Here is a 23694-nt window from a genome sequence, read left to right as displayed (position 1 = left end):
TGAGACATGTATAGGCAATTATATTTGAGTCTTGACCCTTGTTGCTCTAGCTTGTCAGTAGCTGACAGGAGAACAAGAGAACATCAGTTCATCACTTGAAATTTCTGCTGAGTGCATGACTGGAAGTATGACCACAGTGCATATGATGCAACTGACAGTTTACTCTTAACAGCTCCTTCTTATTCTAGCTAGCTTCCATTATCTAATATCTATTCCATTATCTAGACAAAATCTAATGCCTATCCTAAAAGTGTTGCTGATAAAAAGAAAGAGGTCATTGGTCTGGATGCAGTTTTATCAGACCTCAAGGAGCGTCTTCAGAGGTGTTGGTAGAGCAACACCAGTATTCTTTCCAAACCGAAGCCTACACCAGATGCCTTTTTCATAGGTTACACTACAGTGACTTATAGATTGTTTGTTTGTTTGTTTGTTTGTTGTTTTCCCCCAATATACTGGAGTTCAGGCTGTTATCCTTTGTTCTTAGTATTCTTTCTAGTTTAACCAAGTTTTCAACTCAGGAATTGATGGCAAGGCTATCATGATTTAAAATTGATGTATTTAGCTCCTTTTCCTACAAAGATACGTTCTTTATTATAATCTTTTTGATTGACTTATGCAAATTGTACAGCTGCTGTATTCCCAGTAAAGATACCAGTTGAAAGTTAACTCTGACTTTCTGTTTTGTCGTGTGCCAATTGTTGCATATATTAGTGTTATAGCCATCATACACATGATATAGGCAATAAATTGGCTTTATGCAGTTTTGTTTAATACAAACATTGTACATAAATTTATTAGATACAGACAATGACATAAAATGTAATATGCATTATGCAAGTAACTTTTACTGAAGTTAGGTCACTATGGTAGCCTATTTCATGGTGTGATCAACAGCTCTAATGCAGTTTTATCAGACCTCAAGGAGCGTCTTCAGAGGTGTTGGTAGAGCAACACCAGTATTCTTTCCAAACCGAAGCCTACACCAGATGCCTTTTTCATAGGTTACACTACAGTGACTTATAGTTTGTTTGTTTGTTTGTTTGTTTGTTTGTTTGTTTGTTTGTTTGTTTTCCCCCAATATACTGGAGTTCAGGCTGTTATCCTTTGTTCTTAGTATTCTTTCTAGTTTAACCAAGTTTTCAACTCAGGAATTGATGGCAAGGCTATCATGATTTAAAATTGATGTATTTAGCTCCTTTTCCTACAAAGATACGTTTTTTATTATAATCTTTTTGATTGACTTATGCAAATTGTACAGCTGCTGTATTCCCAGTAAAGATACCAGTTGAAAGTTAACTCTGACTTTCTGTTTTGTCGTGTGCCAATTGTTGCATATATTAGTGTTATAGCCATCATACACATGATATAGGCAATAAATTGGCTTTATGCAGTTTTGTTTAATACAAACATTGTACATAAATTTATTAGATACAGACAATGACATAAAATGTAATATGCATTATGCAAGTAACTTTTACTGAAGTTAGGTCACTATGGTAGCCTATTTCATGGTGTGATCAACAGCTCTATACTGAACATTATGGAATTGTATATGCCAGTGTTTGGATAGTTTTCCACAATTTCTTTAAAAGAGTTCTGCAGTTTAAAACAGTGTGTAACAAAAAGAGGTCAAACAACTCCATTATACATCAGTGCATTAATTGGTGTTGCCTTTATGTAATTTAGCATATCGGTGGCACTAAGTCCCTGCATAATCAAAGAGAAATTAAAATGGCGTTAAGCCTGCGACTAAAGTGTATGACTGTATGACCAGATCCTGTCATGAATTTCTGGAAAAAGCTCCTGGAAATGTCCTGGTTAATGATTCCTTAAAAAGAGTGGGAACCCTGACATAGTCGACTATCAATAATATAATCATCTTGCACAGCCCTAGTATCATCTCCCGGCTTTAAGATAGATGCTCCTCATTTAACGACCTACCTGTTTAACAACTGCCCAGACTTAGGACCAGCTCTCTGACCAGTCAGTATTGTACACTGAATCAGGGCTGTGGAGTCGGAGTCGAGGAGTCGGAGTCGGAGACAATTTTGGGTACCTGGAGTCGGAGTCGGCAAAAAGTTAACCGACTCCGACTCCTACTAAATTTAAATGGGAATTAAAAAAGTAAGTTGAAATGTCCCAATTCACAAACAGTCATAATGAACTACTTCTCTGCTGTAAGAATAAAGCCCAATGCATGCAGTGCATAATGTTACCACAAAACGAACATGTCAAGTAACCATGAAGCATGCTTTTCATTGACTGTATGCGTCACTATATGGGATGTAATGCACAGGTAAGGTGCGGCACCGCTTTCCATTGTCGTGTTCCACTGTTACAGGGAACTGTGAACCTAGCCTAAAGCCCCCCATACATTTACAGATGCACTGTCGATTTTTCGGCCGTTCAACGAGTCATCACGCGTCAAACGCCTGAAAAATCATCTGGTGTGTTCTCAGCTCCGTCGGCTCCCCTTCACTATGCGCTACCCTTGAAACCTTGTTTTCATTGTGTTTGTCTTTAATCTGGCATTATAGTAGAGTGTTGGCTTCCTAGCCAGTAGTTCTGAGGTGAAATGACATGCATGTTGCCTTCCTTTCCTTCAATGGATGTAGAAAATACATTTAGCATAGTATATACATACAGAGGAGTCAGAGTCGGAAGATTTAGAAACTGAGGAGTCGGAGTCGGAGCATTTATCTACCGACTCCACAGCCCTGCATGTATGTTGCCTTCCTTTCCTTCAATGGATGTAGAAAATACATTAGCATAATATATACATACAGAGGAGTCGGAGTCGGAAGATTTAGAAACTGAGGAGTCGGAGTCGGAGCATTTATCTACCGACTCCACAGCCCTGCATGTATGTTGCCTTCCTTTCCTTCAATGGATGTAGAAAATACATTAGCATAATATATACATACAGAGGAGTCGGAGTCGGAGTCAGAAGATTTAGAAACTGAGGAGTCGGAGTCGGAGCATTTATCTACCGACTCCACAGCCCTGCACTGAATGAGAACTTTGGTCGTAGAAACGGCAGCTTGGTGTTTCTATTCTGTTTGTTCTGATCTCTGATTTACTTGGGTCGGTGAGGGAAGGTTGTTTTATTTTGATATGCCATATCAGTTTAGACTGAACTTGTGATCAACTTATTCTGATACATTGCCTTAATTTGATGTAAATGCTTTCTTTTGTGGGATTGGGAACCTGCAGTGGCATGTAAAGCATGGGCATGCGCAAAGTTTTCCTGTCTCATATACTTTTCTTATGTCTTTCGAAAGCAATGGCTGTACGTTTTTTTACTTGTTTCATATATTAGGTAATATGTACAAGTGACTTATTTTAGAGAATGAGCTCCTGTATGCTGTAGAGAATTTTATGGAATGGGTTTCCATGGCCAAGCAGCTGCATCCAAGCCTTACATCACCAAGTGCAATGCAAAGCGTCAAATGCAGTGGTGTAAAGCTCACTGCCACTGGACTCTAGAGCAGTGGAGACGTGTTCTCTAGAGTGACGAATCAAGCTTCTCTGTCTGGCAATCAGATGGACGAGTCTGGGTTTGGCGGTTGCCGGGAGAACAGTACTTGACTGTATTGTGCCAAGTGTAAAGTTTGGTGGAGGGGGGATTATGGTGTGGGGTTGTTTTTCATGGTCTGGGCTTGGCCCCTTAGTTCCAGTGAAAGGACCTCTTAATGCTGCAGCATTCAAAGCCATTTTGGACAATTTCATGCTCCCAGCATTGTGGGAACAGTTTGGGGATGGACCCTTCCTGTTACAACATGACTGCGCACCAGTGCACAAAGCAAGGTTCTTAAGGACATGGCTGAGCGAGTCTGATGTGGAGGAACTTAACTGGCCTGCATAGAGCCCTGACCTCAACCCAACAGAACACCTTTCGGATGAATTAGAACGGAGACTGTGAGCCAGGCCTTCTCGTCCAACATCAGTGCTTGACCTCACAAATGCTCTCCTGGAAGAATGTCAAAAATTCCCATAAACACACTCCTAAACCTTGTGGACAGCCTTCCCGGAAGAGTTGAAGCTCTTATAGTTGCAAAGGGTGGGCCAACTCCATATTAAAGCCTATATATTAAGAATGGGATGTCATTAAAGTTCATGTGTTTGTGAAGGCAGGTGTCCCAATACTTTTGGCAATATAGTGTATGTTAGCATATCATTTAATTGTAATTCTGATGATTGTTAGCACTTATCAACCAGCTTGTTGTAACTTACAAAGAGATCTCCTAAGTCTGTGTTTTGTTTATTACAGTTTCACTCATAGGTTTTCACCTGTCACATGTGGAGAAAACGCGTACCGGGAACAGTACATTGTTCATTACAGCATATAGTACACTACTATGTAAACATTTATTAATATACTAAAAATGTTTTAAATGGTTCAAAGGCAAAATGTAAACAATATGAAAAGATGGTTGACACAAGCTCACTACCAGTACAGTATGCTTGAAATGTGGGCAAGAAACGGTTCCTCGATTATCGAATAATTCGCTTAACGACCTAGTCATAGGAACTAGGGGAGTTCATAATTCACCATTTAACTGCTAACCTCTAAGAATTTAATTAATACTATCAGTTAAACGGTTAAAAAAAATGTTATAATATCCGTTCATGAGAGCATGTCAACACGTGCATCTAACTCCAGGTGCCTACAGGCTACAGCTAAATTTGCAGTTTGTGGAAAAAAATTAAACAAGCCAAAAGAAGCGGTGAAAGCATAGGAAAATGAGATTATATATAAGCTATGTTTCTTTTTTTATATTATGATGTGAATGTGATGACTTTCCCTTTTGTTAACATTAATTACGCTAGATTAAGTATACCCAATACAAAGATGATTTTTGTTACAGCATTCTCCATGCTATATGTTAAGTTCTAGCTACTTTCAGTTCATTTGAGTTTTACAATATTTTCCTACACTTTGTGCTAGAGGATTAAATGTTTGGTTCATGTTGTAAATGTTTTTTTTTTTTGATTATTTACATAAATCATGAAGTATTTGCTCTTGAAAAAATAAAGTACTTATAATTTTTAAAACATTTTTGTTTAGGTATTTTGGAATTTGGTGACAGACCCACTTCCATTCAATATAGTTTTTCTCATTGGTTAACTGTTAATAGTCTATTAACACATGGTGACTATTGATAACAAAAAAATCTAAATGGACATCTGTAGTAGGAACAGAACTTGGTCAGTAGGTGACGAGTGTCTGCATTTAGGTTGGTATTCACTGCCTCAAAATTAATGTAAACTGTATTACTCATATCTTTCCTGCCACTGCTGTTTCTGTGGTGACTTGCTCTCCTCCTGCATGCTGGAGTGGTATCTAAAAATGGATAGGCTCCTGCTGCAGGCTTTGCTGTCATTGGGTATTCAGTGCTTACTTCACTTGCACTAATGACTGAGCTGTGTTTGCTGTTTCTGGCTTGTTGTAAAGGTTGACACATCTTGAACTTCCAGGTGCAGTCAGTACTAGGGTTGGGTATCGTTTGGTGGTTTTTCGATACCGGTGCCAAATCGGTGCCTGAACCGATACTTTACAAAAGCCACAAAATGATGGTGGATGACTCAAGAATACATTTTTATTGAACAAAAAATTGAATGCTTAAAATTGAACAATATATTAAAAGTTTAAAGTATATATGAATATATATGTAAATACAAAAAACAACAACAAAACATAAGCCACCTATGTAATGTTAATTTAACATTACGTTAGCCTACTACTAACCTGCGGAAAGGTTGCTGTCGTCATCATAATCGGTGGACTCCTTTTTGCTACGGTTGGTATGACGGGCTGGGGTTATCCACACCGTTCGTGCCAGCTGTTGTCCGCAAGCTGTCAAGCACAGTGCATCCCTCTGCTTTTAAGTTTATTCCGTGTACCCTCAAATGTTTCATTAAATTTGATGTGTTTCCCTCTTTACACGCAACTGCTGTAAAACATTTGCTGCACGCCGCGGTGTTGGAATCCTTTCTTGTGAAATATAGCCACACTTTCGATCGTTTAGTTTTAGGCATTTTAACAAAAGTTGTTTAATTTAGCAAGCTAAGATAGCGGTAGACCACCTGCTGCGGTCAGAGCAAGTGTAACGTTAGTTGCTGCATTCACGCGCATCTCGGATGGTCTCATTTAATAATAATAATAATAATAATAATAATTGATACTTTATTGATCAATTGTTTTTACGCCTCCCTCCCGGGGGGCCCGGGTCTGCGAAGGGCAGCCACCTGTAGCGGTGCCCAGGGAGCTGGGGGTTGAGGGTCTTGCTCAAGGACCCGCAGACGTGCTGAGGCTGGGTTTGAACCGGCGACCTTGTGATTACAAGCACACGGCTTAGCCCACTGAGCCACACGCTGCCCCCTTTCCTGATGATGTCACGTGTGTGTTGATGAATCTTATGCTTATTACAACTGTGTCATCATAGCCCCAGAGAACAAATATTTCAATCGACAGTTCAGGCATCTAAGTGGCACCGAAATTAGCGTTTTGTTTCGGTCCGGTACATTCCGGTTATATAGGTACCGGTGCCGTATTGGCACCGGTTTTCGGTACCCAACCCTAGTCAGTACTGCTTCTAATTGACTACAGCAACCTCAAATTTACGTTGAACCCTTTTAAAATGTTAGTGCTGAAAAACACACACTGGTCTGTCATGTTTTCCACATATTGTCTTTATTCATATTAGCAAAATGTTGACCAGTTGGGTCTGTTCCTTGCTTAATGGCTCACATTTGAGCACACAGTCATGTTTGTGAGGATCCGGCCCGCCCTCGGCCACGCTGTGCCATTGTTGGCTAATAGTCCCCACAATCCCTTCTCAGCGGCGACTGCCCACAGGTTAAACCTGTTCTACCTTGCCAACGATGTGATCCAGAACTGCAAGAGGAAGAACGCCATTGTGTACCGCACATCCTTTGCTGAGGTGCTTCCGCAGGCAGCTCTACTGGTGCGGTAAGTGCTTCACTTGCTGCTTCCACTGCTGCCCTGTTGCACATCCCTGGCTAACATAAAGTCGAAGACACTTTAGATGTATAGAGACATGGAGTGCCATGCATACTGGGAATGTCCTGTAGTTCACTGTGTACAACTTCCATTTGTTAATGGCAGGGAGTCAAAGGTGCGCAAGTCTGTGGAGAGGATCCTGACTATCTGGTCCGAGAGGAACATCTACCCCCAGGAGCTGATCTCGGACCTTAGAGCCAGCCTGGCCAATAAAGGGACCCCTGCAGGTCAGTGTGACAGAGCAGCCAAAAAGAACTCAGGCTGCTCAGTTATACAAACCAGCTTGACTGCTTAAAAGACTACTGTTACTACAAACTAGAGCTGTCACGATTACTTGACTAAACTTGCTTACTGCAGTTGTCTGTCAGTACTGCAAAGCAGAACTTGAATATCGCGACAGCACAACTGCAAAGCAAATACATCTTAGAAGACATTCAAGTTAGCCAAATGTAGAACTTATCTACCTTTAACTTATCTACCAACAGTCTGTCAAATAACTTAGTGTTGCTGCGAGTTGTGGCAACAGGCAAAGCAGTGCCGACAAATCACTTGCTTTTGCTCGTAATTTTAAAATACAAAATATTTAATTACAACGGAGTACGAATGGCTTTTTGTGACCAGTTCTTGTTTGCTTTTCTCCTCTTCACTCAATTTTTTCTTAATTTCTTTCAAATGTGCCACACAGTCTATGAATCAGTCCAACAGAAAGGACAAGAATGATATGGTTGTCTCGCAGATCGCATGCTGTGCTCATGCAAAAACAGTGGCAGTAAACTTGAGACCAAATTTTTAAAAACCTATACTGGATAATGCCTCCTGCTTCTTGTCCTACAGTGCCAGTCAACTCCAAAGCCCCTCTAAAGGCCAAGATTGTAGCAGAATTTGTGGTAAGGTTCTTTCTTTTAAATTAAGGTTGCATATTTTAGCCCTGCCTTATCGTGCTGTAACCCCTCCCCTATCAGGACTGTGCCCCCTGTACCTGCTGTAACCCCTCCCCTATCAGGACTGTGCCCCCTGTACCTGCTGTAACCCCTCCCCTATCAGGACTGTGCCCCCCTGTACCTGCTGTAACCCCTCCCCTATCATGACTGTGCCCCCCTGTACCTGCTGTAACCCCTCCCCTATCATGACTGTGCCCCTTGTACCTGCTGTAACCCCTCCCCTACTGTGATTGTGCCTCATGTACCTGTTGCAGCCTCAGGCCTTCAGGCAGCAGCTCTCAGCATACAGGAACTCACAGCAGGTAGCTGAGCTGAAGGAGAAGCAGCTGGCTGCCCTGAAAATGGACATTTGCAGCACCAGCGCCTTTAAGAGGCTAAAGGGTGTGGCCTTTTCTCTCTTTCGTTCATGTGACAGCAGAGATGTTTATTGCACATTAAATTGCCATCGCAAGCTGTGATCTTTCTTTACAGTTCAGTTTGTTTGAGTAAGCTCAGTCTTTTTTTTTGCCATGTATTGTCTTTCAGACAAGGAAGGTGGTAAGAAGTTTTCCAGGGACTTTGACAATGATAATAGAAAAGTACAGGAGTTTGTGGGCTTCCTGGAGCAGCAACTGAAGGAAGGGCACCACCTGCTGGAGTGGCTGAACAATGCAGATGTATTCTATGAGATGCAGTACAGGGAGGTCAAGATCATCGCAAAAGTAAGCTGTTTTTTTTTTCCCCCCCCCCCCTAGTGCTTATTTGAGTAGATGAGTGACTTTTATCATTAACATTAGCTGGAGACCAGCTAAAAGTAGTAAATGTAATGTGAGGTGTTCTGAATGGCCAACCTTGCACATATTGTCTAAGCTGAATCTTCCCAACAGGCCTACACTTCCTTTGCCAGCCGTGTTTCAAACCTGAAGCAGAAGCTGGATGCTCTCAAGTCAACACTTCCAAATTTAGACAGCTCGCCTGTGCCCTCACCCTTGGAAGATGCGCCGTCCCCTACTGACTCTGAGTCACCCTCCCATGGCAATGGTGGGGCAGCGCCAGAGACAGTGCCCAGGGATCGTGGGAGCCGCTGTGTCCTGGGAGGCGCCCTGTCAACGGGCAACCTTGCACATGGGCAGTGGGACAACAGGGATGTGGAAGACATGGAGCTGTGTGAGGGAGAGGAGCCAGAGGGCACAGCTATCATAGGTGAGTGGCTCGGGCACTCTGCTCCGTGGGCAGCTCAGGTCTACAGGCAGAAATGCCCCCGCAATCAGAAAAAGTTGGGACCATATGGAAAATGCAGATAAAAAGCAGTGATACTGAAATTGACTTTTATTTCATTGCAGACAGCAGCACCATAAGGTTTTGTCTGATCAACTTAATTTGTTAATATACATACATTTCTGCATTTCAGGCCTACAACACATTCCAAAAAAAGTTGGGACAATAAAGAATTTGCCAATTTGTAATGTTGCAATTAAAAGATGTTTTGGCACTGAGGATACCAAGCAATGAAGCATTTCAGGTGTTCAGCATTTTTTCCCATTCTTCCTGCAAACACATCTTGAGGTATACAACAATAAGGGGTTGTTATTGCAAATTCTCAACACGTTCTGTATTGGGAACACGTCAGGACTGCAGGCAGGCCAGTCCAGTACCAATACCCTCATGTTTTGCAGCCATGCCTTTGTAATGCGTGCAGAATTTGGTTTTGCATTTTCTTGTTGAAAAGGCATGGGCGTCCCTGGAAAAGATGTCGTCGTGATGGCAGCATATGTTGCTCTGAAAACTAAGAGTACTTCTCTGCAGTAATGGTGCCATCACAGAAGTATTAATTGCCTTTGCCAAGAGCACAGACACAACCCCGTTCAAAGTCACTTTTGTAGTGTCCCGGAGAGGTCAGAGTGGGAAAATATATTTTTGAAATAGTTTTGTGTTCCCTAGCAATAGCTTTGCATTACTTATAATGACTGTACTGTGTCCATTTAAACATATAATCAGTGTAAGCTGTAGTGTGACATGAACAATAAATTAAAATAAAAATATTTTGGTACAATAAAGCTACCCTTATAAAGGGGTTATGAATGGTTTATAAGTAGGTTATAAATTAGGTTGTAGCACTTAGTAAATCATTAATAAACAATTATAAACCAGTTATACCACAGTTTTCTTTTTATTAATGAGTTACTGCCATTTATAAGTGGCAAAGGGGAGCCTTATTGTAAAGTGGTACCAATATTTCTTGTAACACTGTAGTGACAAGCACACAGGCACATTACCACAAAACCAGGCCATCTTCTTAACACTTTAACATGTTAAACTTACTAATGAAAGCATTTCACTACCAGTTTCTACTGAAAAGCTTTTTGCTCTACTGTGGTGAAAGGATGCAAACCTCTCACCACGAACTTTGTCTCAGCCTGGTGGCACTCGTTCACCCTCTCCTCATTACATTTCACTGCCTGGAAAGCTAGCATGAACAGGTTTTGTTTTTCCGGGCATGACGCAATTGCTGCCTCGGAGATATCGCTGCCACCCTGCTCATCATCTTCTAAAATGGATGAAACACATGTATACATAATTTATGTTTCAGAAAATGTACCTGTAGGTTAAGGCACTGCAGTTAAAGTTACCCGCGACTATGGAGACCACGGAGTGGCAAACACATGGCAATTTTTAAATGTAATGCCGTGTTTTCAGCTTAAATGCTTAAGCATATTACTAGTGTTACCACCCTTAGAGGTGACAACGGCTTTGCATTGGTTTCACACCAATTGCAGACGTCAGGGTGTTGGGGAATATAGGGTTTAATTACAGGTAAGGCAGGTAAAACGCAGGTAAAACGCAGACAATCAATACAATGACCGGACTGGGGAAACAAATTGAAATGCGGATGCAATACATAGGACTAATGAAAACAACCAGAAACAGGTGATCACACAGGGATTCCACACAGGGTTAACGAGGGGGCGTGGCACTCGGAAGGAGCAGACTATCGGGGAAGGACACATTGTTTGGATACATTTATTTTTTTACTTTACAAATTACTGTTTTGATAAATGTGCTTAGATGTGTTTAGTGCAGTATATGCTCTTGTTTTATCCGGTTCATTTTTTTTTAAATGCTAAAAAAAACATTTCTGTGTAATTTTTTGGAGGCTAGGAACCAATTAATTGGTTTTCCATTATTTCTTATGGGGAAAATTTGATCAGAACTCGAACTTTTTAGGGTTCGATCCTGAGTTCTGGACGGATTAAGTTCAAGTTCTGAGGTACCACTGTAGTATAATTGGCCTTTGTCTAAGTGACATTTTACTAAAAATTAATGTCTTGGATACAAGTACACAAAATTAATGTAAGCTTTTAAATGACCACATGTTCTAGAGTAGTGGTAGTCATGATATAGGCAGGTTAATGTCCTTCAATGTTCCCTTCTATTCTGAATTTACATTCTTATGAAGGTATACTGTAAAATGCCAACCAGCATATTGAGGACGTGGGCCAGTGACCATGATGTCAATTCTGCACCACTGTGCATGTCGAGGGGCCAAAGGGCCTTGATGCTCAGCTCACAACTTAATTGCTGAAGTATCCTCCTTTTAAGCTTGGACAGTACGCTGTGGTGCCCTGGGTAATCATTTCACAATGTGTATGATAGAAGTGTGATAGAAGAGGACCAAAATGTGAGCCTTGGATTGAAGCTGCTTTGATATGCCCATAGTTGAGCAGCGTATGGAGAAGCCACTCCCCACGAGTGCCCAGACGTTACTGCCAGCCAGGGCGGCTAAAAGCACACATGATGTTCTGCCTCCCAGTGCCCCTGCACTGACAGCGCCCCTCAGCTTAGCCAACGTGGACCTGGGCAAGATCAGCTCCATCCTCAGCAGCCTCACCTCTGCTATGAAGGGTGCTGGTGAGATCTGTCTGTCTCTCTGTCTGTCTGTCTGTCCGTCCCTCCCTCCCTTCCTCAATAGTCTGCTAGCCTGAATAAACTTTGAGTCTATTTACTACCAATTTCTAAAGATGCACGTTAGATTTATCTGTTTATTTTTATATATATACGCAAAATTACTAGCACTGAAAAGTTTTAAAGTTATTGCGAGAAATGCGATATTTCACTGTCACAAAGGCGGCTAACACATGAGTAAGGCTGGTTGCTGAGACAAAGAAGCGCCAAGCCAATACTTTAATGTTAAAAGATACTGTATGCATTTACACTAACATATCATGTATTACTAATATTACTATATTATATGATTTTATGTGATCCAAGTCGTTTTCAATATTGTTTTTGGTTTATGTATCATGGTCGTGTTTCTGCGACCTTTCAGCAGGCTCCAGAAATACTCCTGTTTAATTGTTCATGGCCAACTCACGAATAAGTGAATCCGTGAATGTCAAGTCTCTGAATGTGAAGGGGTGTGTGGGCGTGTCTTGCTTTTACCTGCTTTAAAGATATGCTGTCATTCTCTCTCAGGAATGGGTTCTGTCCCTCTCCAGAGCCCCCATTCTGCTCGTGGCCCTGCCCCCGCCCCTGCTGCCAGTGGCTCCCTGGCCAGCCTGCTGTCCCGTGTGGACACCAGCCCCCAGGGCCTCCTGAGTGCCCTCTCCAGGACACAGGGCTGCGGTGCCGAGCTGCAGGGTGAGTGCATGCCTCTCCCGTCCTTTTGGGGGGGGGTCTTTTCCACACCTAGCTCTTTGTGGCTTTGTTTATGAGCAGCATGTCTTCCATCTTGTCTTTCCTCAGATGTGCCATCCCTTCAGCAGGTTCCAGTTGTGGGCTCCTCTGTGGCCCCAGGTTCTGTGTCTGTGTCACCCCCAGTCAGCAGCAGCCGTGCTTCCCCTAAGGATTTGTGTTCTCCATCAGGTCGGGACTGTGTCGTGCCACTTGGCCTACAACCCGGAGCCCCGGGTGACCAGGGCAAGGAGCAGGAGCCCAGCCCCACTGAGTCATCCCCTCCCTCAAATTTGGAAGCCAAAATACAAAAGTTCCTTCAAGGAAACCCTGGCTTTGCTCTAAATGGGTCAACCTTGTGTGGGGGGAGCCCATTGCCTATCGCTGAGAACGCAGAAGGCACCCCCCTGAGGGACGAAGAGGGAGGAACGCCCACGCAGGACGAGGAGATGGAGCAGCCTGCCGCAGGGCTGGCCGGGCGAGGAGGTAGTGGCGCCCCTGCCTGGCGGGCAGAGTCTCAGCAGCATAGCCAGAGCATTGAGACGTGGGTTACCACTGCTCCTAGTGTGGGGGCAGAAGCTGAATGCAGACAGGCGGGCATTTGGAGCAGTGGCTGCCCTACGGAGGGTCTGTCCTCACTGGCTGAGCGCACAGGACGGGGTGCTCCCCTGCCTGCCCCAGAGCCCCCCCGTGAGGGAAGGCAGCCTGCAGCATGCACAGGTGAAGCCCCACCTCAGCATCCACCATCTGCTTTTTTCAACAAGCCTCTGCCTCCAATTCCCACACTGCCCCCACCACCCCTACAATTCCTTCCCCGTCCTGGCCAGGGCCAGAAGTGTGGCACACCTACTCCCCCTAGAGCAGAACAGAGAGCATTTGTGGGGGGTAGAAGCAGTGTGGCTCATGGAGGCCCTCCTCCCTGGATAGGCAGCGGTATGGAAGGTGGTCAGGGGTGCCGCCCCCCTCCCACTGCCCTTTCCTGGCCTAGGGTCCCCCCTTCCCAGTTACCTGCCCGGTCCCCTGGGCCCCTTCACCCTCCCTATGGAACACACTCTGGGCCTACTTTACTCCCACCCATGCGCTCTTATTTTAGTGCCCCCCCAAAACGGGGACCACCTGACACCCCCAGGCGACCTTTCTTACCCCATCAGCACTGATGCTTTCAGTGTAACCTCTGAGAAGATGGATAATTAGACAGATATATTTGGGTGGAGTGAGCAAAGGTGCAGGTTTAGCTCAGGAAGCCTCACTTAAGGATGAGCACTGCACACATTTAGTTCCTGTTACGCTGGACAGCCAATGGAAATGTCCTCCCACAGTGCCGTAATAATTTCGAGTTGAAAAGCTTGCCACATTTTAGATTGGTACATATTTATTTTGGCCAATTGGTGGTGGGGGGGGGGCTATCTTCCGTGTTTAAACTTGCTTAGTCACACCAACTTGGAATGTAACCGCCAAGCAGAAGCTTTATTGCATGTTTTCCAACGCTGTTGGTGTGTCTGCAGCTCTGGGGCACTCTGATGTTGTGCTGCCACACCCGCATGTGTAGGCAGCACCAAGCTAATAAAAAGTTCATCTCAGTTACTAGCCAAGCATGTGTGATCCAGCCTTAGCGTCATATATGGCATATGACGTTACGTTCAGTAGGACAACCAGACCCTCAATGTACCAGATTGAACCCAGTTTGACCCCTTTGTCTATGCCCTTCTCGTGAGGTCAATCTCCGGGCTTTGAGGGGAACTGACAGGTTGATGTAGACAAATCTGCAGTACTTGCGTGTTCACGTCAGACATGTTGAATTTGCACACCTGTTTCTCTGATGATTTTTATTAAAAGAATCATTCACTTTTATAGTATATCTCTAAAACCTGTTATTGCAATATATGATTGCATTTTAAAGTTTATTCTTGATTCTCAGTCGTGCCTTTTCAGCAATTTCATGCGTATTTTTCTTGCCATCCACATTCATGGTCCCGCTGGCATCTGCATGCCTTTAAGCAGGTGTCATTAATGAAAGTGACAAATTGGTAGGAAATACAGTGAAATGCCGAAACACACCTCTTACTCCCTGCGTTAGTTGACTTAGGCACTGTGGAGTAGCATTTTGCAGAGTCGCTGAATTGGTTCAGAGTAAGTGCCTTCTTTAACGGTACAATTAAAGTGGCCCTATTCTAGTATGAGCCCTAAACAATGTAAATATCTGACACCATCATGCTGTATACTGAGTAGCTTTCCAGAGTGGTTGCTTTTTCCCTGCACAGAGCACATTTACAATACTACAATAAAAAGGACCCTTGACAACCTGTGGCTTCAAACTCTTTAGGCTTTTTTTTATATAAACATTAACAAAAATCTGGAAGCTGTAAAAACGTGCTGGATCAAATGTGTCCACTTTTCGTACTCTGGTGTTTTTCATCTGTCTTCCTTTTGTTCCCTTCATTGTCTGCCCACATCTTCGTCACAAACATACACACTGCTTGTGTCACTCCCTGCCAGTTCTGTTTACATCTCCCTCAGAACCTGTCACTGTTTGAGGTCAACAGTTTTTCCATGTGAGGGTTCCTACAGCCACATGTGTTAAGCACCATTTGCTTTTGTCTGCGCAGCTTATATACATATATATATACAGCACTGACCAAAATTAAATTTGACATTCTTGTAATTTGCAAAATGACTGCTTATCTGAATTTGCTGTTATCTTACCATGAATAGAGGAAATGTATTTTAATTGTACTTCAGTGAAAACTATCCCAGATCACAACATAAAGGGTTTAAACAAGAAATTTGAAGTCGGCTTATGATCAAAATTAGAGAACAAGTTATTTGCTTCTACTTCGGTTGCAATGTGAAATATCTGCCAATCCTAATCTATTTGACAACATTAGTAGGCATTTTACAAGATGGCCGACCTCTCCAAGGTGAATGACACCCTGCAACATCAGATTCTGAAGGCTGATAGATGACCCTCTTGCCCACTGGAAGAGAAGTTACTTAATCTCCAATATTGAAGCTGTACAAAGAAATCAAGTCATTCAAGTGTTGAAAAAGGCACGTCACCCACGTAAGATGGACCTGTGAGAGAACAGGACAGGATAGTATGGAGACTCTTGGTGAGGGATCGGTTCAACACCGCAGCTTGCTGATTCAATGCTGGACAGGGCAAGAATTTGTCTCGACAGGGTCTCATTGCCAGAGGGAATTTGGACTGAAAGCTCACAGTGACCAAACCACTCATCAGCAAGAAGAATAAAAAGGCTAGACTAACCTTTGCTGAAGAGTACATTTGGTAGACAGATGAGTTTTGGTCCAAAATTCATGCCAGCGTTGAAAGTGTCGAACTGGGGAAAGATTTCAATGAAAGTGAAGAAGTCAGTAAATTTCAGAGGGGGAAGCATGATGGTGTTTAGGATGTTTTCTGCAGCAGCAGTAGGGCCTTTCATATGCCTAGGTGAAGGTGTGCTAGAACTAGGCTTGGGCAGTGTCTGTTTTTTATACCGTCATACCTTCTAGACATTTTACACCAGTGTACGGCATATAACTAAAAAAAAAAAAAAACACATAATCATATAGGCTACAGTAAACTCCAAAATCAGAGAGACCGTAGAAGGGCTTATCAGTGTGGAAGTTGAATGGTACAGAAATGAGGAGATACCTCCTTGTTGAACTATTAAAGAGATTAGCCTTTGTTAATTCACACTGTCACTGCCTGATATGTTGCTGTATGTGCCCTATGTTTCACATATGCTGCACATGTTCTAACAGTATGCTACATTTTGTTCTTGTGACATTATCCTGTGTATGCATGTGTAATAATAGGCATCAATATGGAGTCGGTTCCCCCCTTTGCAAGTATAACAGCTACCACTCTTCTGGGAAGGCTTTCCACAAGATTTTGGAGTGTGTCTGGGAATTTTTGGCCATTGATCCAGAAGAACATATGTGAAGTCAGGTTCTTCCACAGCAAACTCGCCCAAATGTCTTTATGGACCTTACTTTGTGCACTGGGGTCCAGTCACGCTGGAACATAATAGGGCCTTCCTCCAACTCTTCCCACAAAATTGGAAGCATAGAATTGTCCAAAATGTCTTGGTATGCTGAAGCATTAGGAATTCCCTTAACTGGAACTAAAAGGCCTAGCTCAACCCCTGAAAAACAACCCTATACCATTATCCCTCCCAGCAAACTCTACAGTTGCCACAATGTAGTTGGGCAGGTAACATTTTCTTGGCATCCCCCAAACCCAGTCTTGTCCATCAGACTGCCAGACAGAGAAGCATTAATTCTTCACTCCACAGAAGATGTTTCCACTGTTCCAGAGTCTAGTAGCGCCATGCTTTACACTACTCCATCCAACGCTTGGTATTGCACTTAGTGATGTAATTGGTCATGGAAGCCCATTCCGTGAAACTCCCGCCATACAGTTTTTGTGCTGGGGTTAATGGTACAGCAAGTTGGGAACTCTACAATTATTGAGTCGGCAGAGCGTTGAAGACTTTTACGCACAATGCGCCTCGGCACTCTGTGACCCCACTCTGTTACCTTACGTGGTCTGAGGAGGAGTTTCTTTTGTTCCTAAATGCTTCCACTTTGTGATAATACCACTTAACATTTGACCGTGGTAGATCTAGGAGGGAAGAAATTTCACTCTTTTATTGCTATTCTATGACAGTACCACACTTGAATTCTCTTGAACTCTTCAGAACGACCCATTCTTTTACAGATGTACGTAAACCTGACTGCATGGCTAAGTACTTGATTTCATACACCTGAATGCAGTTATTAGGACGTATATTTCAGTACTGTTGTTCATGTAGTATATGTGTTAAGTTGAAATAAATGTTTGGCTCATTCACATTTTTTCAGCCATTCAGTGATCCTAATTCTTTCCGTAACTGCCCTTCATACCCTACCTTGAATCACAGCCATTGGGGTTTAATCTGTGTCCTCCTTTATATGTTGAGCTGATTTGGCAGAGGTTGCTGGCCGTGGCTGGATGAGTGGTATTACTGTTGTATGGTTTAGAATGGCAGTTTCAGCATCCTCCTTGTTCCTTATATCTGTGGTGTCTGGGATTAATTATGTCATTCGTAGCGTTTTTTTTTTTCTTTCTTAGATCGTTCAAAGATCTTTTTTTTTTTTCTTAGGTCGTTTGTGGGTGGTGGTGTCTTGATGGTTAGGGAAGTGCACTTGTAATTGAAAGATTGCAGGTTCGAATCCCTGACCAGCAAGGCACCACTGAGGTACCCCCGGGCACTGAATTAGCTGCCCCCTGCTATGTTACATATGGGTTAAATGCAGAGGACACATTTTGTTGTTGTGCACTGTGTGCTGTGGTGTGTCAGCAATGATCACTAAATTCTTAAATTCTAATTCTAAATTCTTTAACAAGACGGCTGTGAAAGGACACGAGGGTGTGTAAATAACACACAATGGGCTGAGGTCCAGCTATGAGCTATGCCTAGAAGATGCTTCATTGTGACTCTTATCCAGAATTCTCTCTTTACTTTTCACTAAGAAGCAAACATGGTTCACTGTAATAGAAAGCAGTAACCTAAAATATGGAGAACAGTTTTTAGTGTTTATTATTGCATACATTTACAGTAAACTTTCAAACCATAACCAAGGAAAGCGCACCCACATCATTAGCACAGTTAAGTTTCCCTTAATTGTGCTAATGAAGTGAAATTAAGAGGATTGTCATTTTCAAGCAGCATTGTACAGCTGGTTTTAATAAGGTGTGCATTTTACTGTACATATATGTAAAATGTGTTTGCTTAGTCAAACGATAGAGGTCACTGCTGTTCTTTGGTAACTTTATGCAACTTTTTATTCTGTCTGTGAATTGATAGTCACACTGTCCCACTCCTTAATTCCCTACCTCATTACAGTTTAAATCAAATATTTCTGTCTTTAGATATGTTAGGAAGACATTTTTGAAAGCAGCAATATTTTGAAAAATACATCTCTGTTAAAAATACTCCCAAAATGAAATGATGTTGCATAGTGGCTCAGTGAGTAGCCCAGTCTCCTCACACCTCGAGCGTTTGGGACTTCATTCCTATATATAAACATGGTTAGGTATCTCTAAGTGTTCAAAAATGTGTGAGTGAGGTAATGTGTCCTGTGTTTCCTCTCATAAGCTCCTGGCTCTGTACTGCATGAGGAGTGTGGATGGATGGATGGACGGATGGATATTTGACATGAGGAGGCAAGTCTATTGTTTTATTTAATTAGCAGTCTGAGTAGGAGCTCCTGACCTGCGGATTTCTGGTAGAATCAGAATATGTGATAACACTGGGCATTTTTAATTTTTTTTTTCTTTTTACCTTAGAATGTATTACAGTCCTCACCCCATTCTGACTTCCACAGTTTTCCTTCCCCGACAGTGTGTTTTGTCTATATAATGATCTCTACATTACTTAATGATTTAGCCCCTTTAAAGAACTGGACAATCTCATCCACTTCCTCTAATCTGTGTATTGAAACAGCTGTATTAATAAGGCACTGCATTCCTATATGTCCTTTAATTCCTCTTCTTCCTGTTCTCCACTTTACATAGACTTCTTGTTCTGTAGCATTTTTCTTATTTCTCTTCTGGCCCTCATTCTCTTCTGGCTATAGCAGACAGGCAATCGCAGTATCTGCGCATGCATCACTGCTGCACCACAAAGCCTTATTTAAACTTATTCTTAGAGGTGTGAAAGTGCACCCCATTCCCACAGTTAATAAGTAATGATACTAAGCTGGTATTTATATTTTATATAAATTGATAATACATTAATATCTAACATTAAACTCACAAAATTCTATCAGTTACTTTCTTTATAAGTCTTGTCTAAAATACTTTATTACTGAGACCTAATTGCATGCATTAAAACAAAGCTGTAACCACAGCTGGAAATATGTAATGATGCTAATGTGACTGGAACACCTATTATTATGAAGGTGTCATAAAAAAAATCTTACATGGTTCTCAAAAGTGAAGATGGCACTGTGTAAATGACTGTCAGTGTCGGGTATGGTAACAGAAGAGGCACTGCATTAATCACTGTCACTTAGTTATTGTGATTGTAGAGGCAGTGTATTAATGACTCTGTTACGGTAGTGGAAGATTTATTTTTTTGTTTTACAGTTTCTCTTTTTTCGACAATGTCTACTAAATGTGAATTTTAAACGCAAGCTCAGTGACGACAGTATAAAGGCACTTCTGCCACCCACAGGACTAGAAAAGGTTTATTCATCACAGAATTATAGGTCAATATATGTTTTTCTCTATTCATCTTAAAACTTGAATTATTGTTTGATTTTGGGAGTAACGTAGCAATTCTATGAGACACCTAGATATAGAATTGTAATTCTCCTGTTATATTTAAAAAAAAATCTCCCCAAGCCCTATATGAGATTGTGTTTTACCTTTTTTAAAAAAATTTAATAAACAAAAAAAAATCAAAAATGATGTTTCTCCAGTATAACCATCAAAGCAAATCTGATTATCATGATGGCGGTCATGCTTACAATTTAATACCTCTCTACCAAATAAATTGACTCTAAATAGTTTCTCATTTGCATCAATTTTCTATCAGGTGATTCTTCCTCTGTGTTTAAGTGAAAGACACAGAAATCCAGTGTCCGACACACAGACTGGGATGTCACAAGTGTTTTCGAAGGCCAGCAGCCTTTCCAAACAGGCCCCCTTTTAGATCAGTGACACCTCTGCATTGTACTGTGATGCCCAAGTGCCACAGAGCTGTGTTAATATATATAATTGAGTGATTTCTTGTTTGTAGTAAAGTTGAATTTTCTCAAAAATTGACAGTTACTAGCTTTTTAAAAGTCATAAGTCTGATACTAACTGGTTTAAATAAATAGGCAGCAAATATAATAAATTCTTTAAAGTTAATCATTACTGTAAATATTGTAGAGGTGAAACCAACTCCAAGGGCAAATGAGGCGGTCAGAACAGACTTATCATGTTGGCATATTGTGTTCAGTGTACTGTGGAGACTGACTGTTGATTTTCTTGTCTTTGTGTGTTGATAGGACTGCGGTTTTCAGGGCAATGAGAAGGTTGGGAAGTGGGAGCACTGGTGTCCTCTACAGACAGGCATACTGCCGAACCTGAAAGGACTTCAGGATACTTCTTGGTAAGACCATTGGTATTATTATGACTGCATACTAGCCTTAGAATCAAATTTTGTGTATTCGTTAAAGTTATTTAGGGCTAAACTTCTTGCTCAAAGGTACGAATTACAACACTCTGGTTTTACATGTAGTTCCTCCAATGATGGAATTACGGTGTGGATTTTGACAAACAGAAAACCAAACTTCTCCCTGGCCTGTTTTAACTAGGACGTGCGTGCTGGGAGAAGTTTGGATACTCGCTGATTTTAAAAGCACCACTTAACTCCCGAGGCAACCAATCTGAAAACAGGTATGTTTTTGTTTAAATATCAATTGTTTCTGCAGATGACAAGATGTTTATTAACAATTATACATACACATTAGAGACACACATTAGGGACATACGTAGTTCTTCCCATTAGTGATCGGGCTCACTGGTCCAAACTTCTTCACTTCCAGAATGATTTCACTGTTGGACCTTTGAGAAAAGCCCTTAGCTGCAAATGCTCCAGAGACACTATCTGACCCTGCTCACTGTTCCTGAATTGTATGCCACTTTGGTTCAAAATGTCTGCTAAACAAGTAGGTTTAATCAAAGGGTGATTTCAGTTCACCGTCTAACCAAACTGCATCACATGCCATAACCTGACCGGACTGACTGCAGCTGTTGTTTATAACATGCAGGGTTCTCCCTGAAGCCGCATGGTAGCTGCTGCTTGCAATATTTCTCTTGGAGCTGAGGCAGATGGACGTCAGGCTTCATGTTCTGCTCTCTGAGGGCAACCACACTGTGTTGTGTCCTCAGCCTTATCAGCACCTGACTGCAAAATGAGAACCAGCAGCTCACGTGTGAAGTCAGTATGGTAAAGAGCTGGTAGATGAGGCCAGCATGTCCTTTACTCAGGGACCGCAGCACTTGAGTGAAACCCCCACAAACCTGGGCCTGCCCCTTCAGGATAGAAAACTTACACTAAGGAGTACAAGTAACCACCTAACTGGTGGGGAAAGATTCTGCAAATTATCATATACAGTACAAACCAAAAGTTTGGACAGTCCAAGCCATCTACAAAGGAGATGTCACATGTCACATGACCTGACCACCTGACCCATTAGAAATGGTTTTGGAGGACTTTGACCAGAGAGTGAAGGAAAAGTGGCTGATGGGTGCTCAGTACATACACTGTGACAAAAAGAACGTTAACGACCTAGAAGTAATTGTCCGATTTTGTATTTGATACACATGCAGACCAGCGATGGGTATGTAAATGATTTGATTTGCAAGGAGCTCGCACATCTAGTCATTAACCTTTGTCCTATGTTAAATTTCTGTTCCTATCTCTTATGTTAAACGGGTCGGTGCAGACCCGTGTCTTAAATCTGCCATAAAATACCCTCAAAACAACTATTTATCATCCAATTTGTTTCTTACCTCTTGGTTGCCTTGTTAGGCTTCCTTATCCATGAAAAGATTGGTTTCAATATTATTGGTGTGGCTTTCTGGACCTTTCTTTTGACAGCAATACCTCTCATTTTCAATAAAAAAATTATGGTAAAATAAATTATATGAATAAACTGAATTGGTCTTATCTTGCCTTACATGTATGGGCATGCCTTGCCTTGATTTTGTTTTAATTTATTTTGTTTCTGCGCTGGTGTTAACGGCAGCCTATGCATGGGACAGTGATCCCATTGTCCGGATGATGCCAGTTGTTGAGACACAGTGTGGGATGACATGGGGTGTTGTAGAGAGTCCAATATCTGTCTCCAAATGGCAGGTGCAGATGTCATGGCCTTCTGTAATGCTTGGAGCACAATATGACGATCCTCCCTTTCTATGGCCTGTCTTGGGGGACTAGGACCTTCATGACGTGTGTGGGTGCCCACATGTGCCCATTGGTTCCAACATTGAGACTCTGTGACATCTGCATGCCCCACATGCTGGGCAATTGCACAATACGACCACCCAACCTTATGCAAACCCACAATGTGACTCCTATCAAACAACATCAAGTGCTGCTAATGCTGTCTAATGTGTCTACGAGGCATTCTCTGTGTTTAAATCGACTGTAAACAAGTACTTTTCTAAAACTTATTTTAAGAGGTACTGACGTATTGTAAAAAATTCATTAATTTCTGGCCAAGACTTTTGAGCTCTGGAGCTTGTCAACATATGTGTTGGCGACATGTAGGTAATTGAAGCATTCAGAAATTTAATTTGGTTTATAAGGTAGGTGCCAATACACCTGTAATAGTTTGCATACTGTCAATGGTCCATCATTCTGGAATGTCATTGTCACTGCCCCCCCCCCCCCCCATCAGTTTGGAAAGTCAGTGAATTTTAATAAAAAGAAGACAGTAATAGCCATTTTACAGTTTATAACATGCAGTGGGTTAAATGTTGATTGATGAATAAAACTTGCAATTACATCATATTACTGGAATAATACAAAACAGTAAATGAATATTAGGAGAATAAATTGACAGTTTCTGTCTGGTTGAAAGCAAAGGTACAGATCACAAGCTTTTCACTTTTGCAATTTTTAACAAATTTTAACTTGATAAACGAGCGAGGTCTCGCAATACGGGTATTACGTATACGCTTTGTCTGTCGAGTGTCACGTAATCACAACTGAGCCGATGGTTCTTCTGTCTCTCGCTGCAGGATTGTGGGTAATCGTTTCCCATGCTCTGTCTCAGTCGGCGTGCTTCACTCGTATAGTCAAAATTTTGTTGAAAAGCACCACCCAAATAAGGGCGTAGCAGTGCGACCGATGAATCTGTTTAACGACAATGCAATGTCCACATTTCCGCGGAATCGAAAAGTAGGCAAAAGCAGCTGTCATTGGATAGGTTCCTTGTTAAAGGCACAAAAAGAAAAAGATTCCAGTGAGCCAACAGATAGCAGTGATTCCGTTAGTTATAGTGAAAGACGTCCTACAAAGTAACCCTTCTCTTCTC

The 23694-nt window shown here is 42.0% G+C and overlaps 1 protein-coding gene across 6 annotated transcripts in view; it reads left to right on the top strand.

Moving 5' to 3' along the window:
* LOC111841541 (regulation of nuclear pre-mRNA domain-containing protein 2-like) overlaps positions 1-23694 on the top strand; it is a 53887-nt gene that overhangs the window by 10585 nt on the left and 19608 nt on the right. Inside the window, exons 2-14 of one of the 6 annotated variants that reach the window (XM_023807358.2) lie at positions 6844-6973; positions 7130-7251; positions 7859-7911; positions 8220-8346; positions 8491-8666; positions 8832-9147; positions 11662-11853; positions 12418-12582; positions 12688-13335; positions 18756-18823; positions 20656-20759; positions 20965-21046; positions 21421-22313. In XM_023807358.2, coding sequence (XP_023663126.2) covers positions 6844-6973; positions 7130-7251; positions 7859-7911; positions 8220-8346; positions 8491-8666; positions 8832-9147; positions 11662-11853; positions 12418-12582; positions 12688-13335; positions 18756-18814 — 1988 coding nt within the window. In that variant the 3' untranslated portion in view covers positions 18815-18823; positions 20656-20759; positions 20965-21046; positions 21421-22313. The other 5 variants (XM_023807359.2, XM_072705748.1, XM_023807361.2 and 2 more) reach the window with 5 other exon arrangements.

This window comes from Paramormyrops kingsleyae, chromosome 23 (assembly GCF_048594095.1).
Source record: "Paramormyrops kingsleyae isolate MSU_618 chromosome 23, PKINGS_0.4, whole genome shotgun sequence".
NCBI classification, from domain to species: Eukaryota; Metazoa; Chordata; class Actinopteri; order Osteoglossiformes; family Mormyridae; genus Paramormyrops; species Paramormyrops kingsleyae.
The sequence above is the reverse complement of the archived record's forward strand: the minus strand, read 5'-3'. Positions and strand labels throughout refer to the sequence as shown.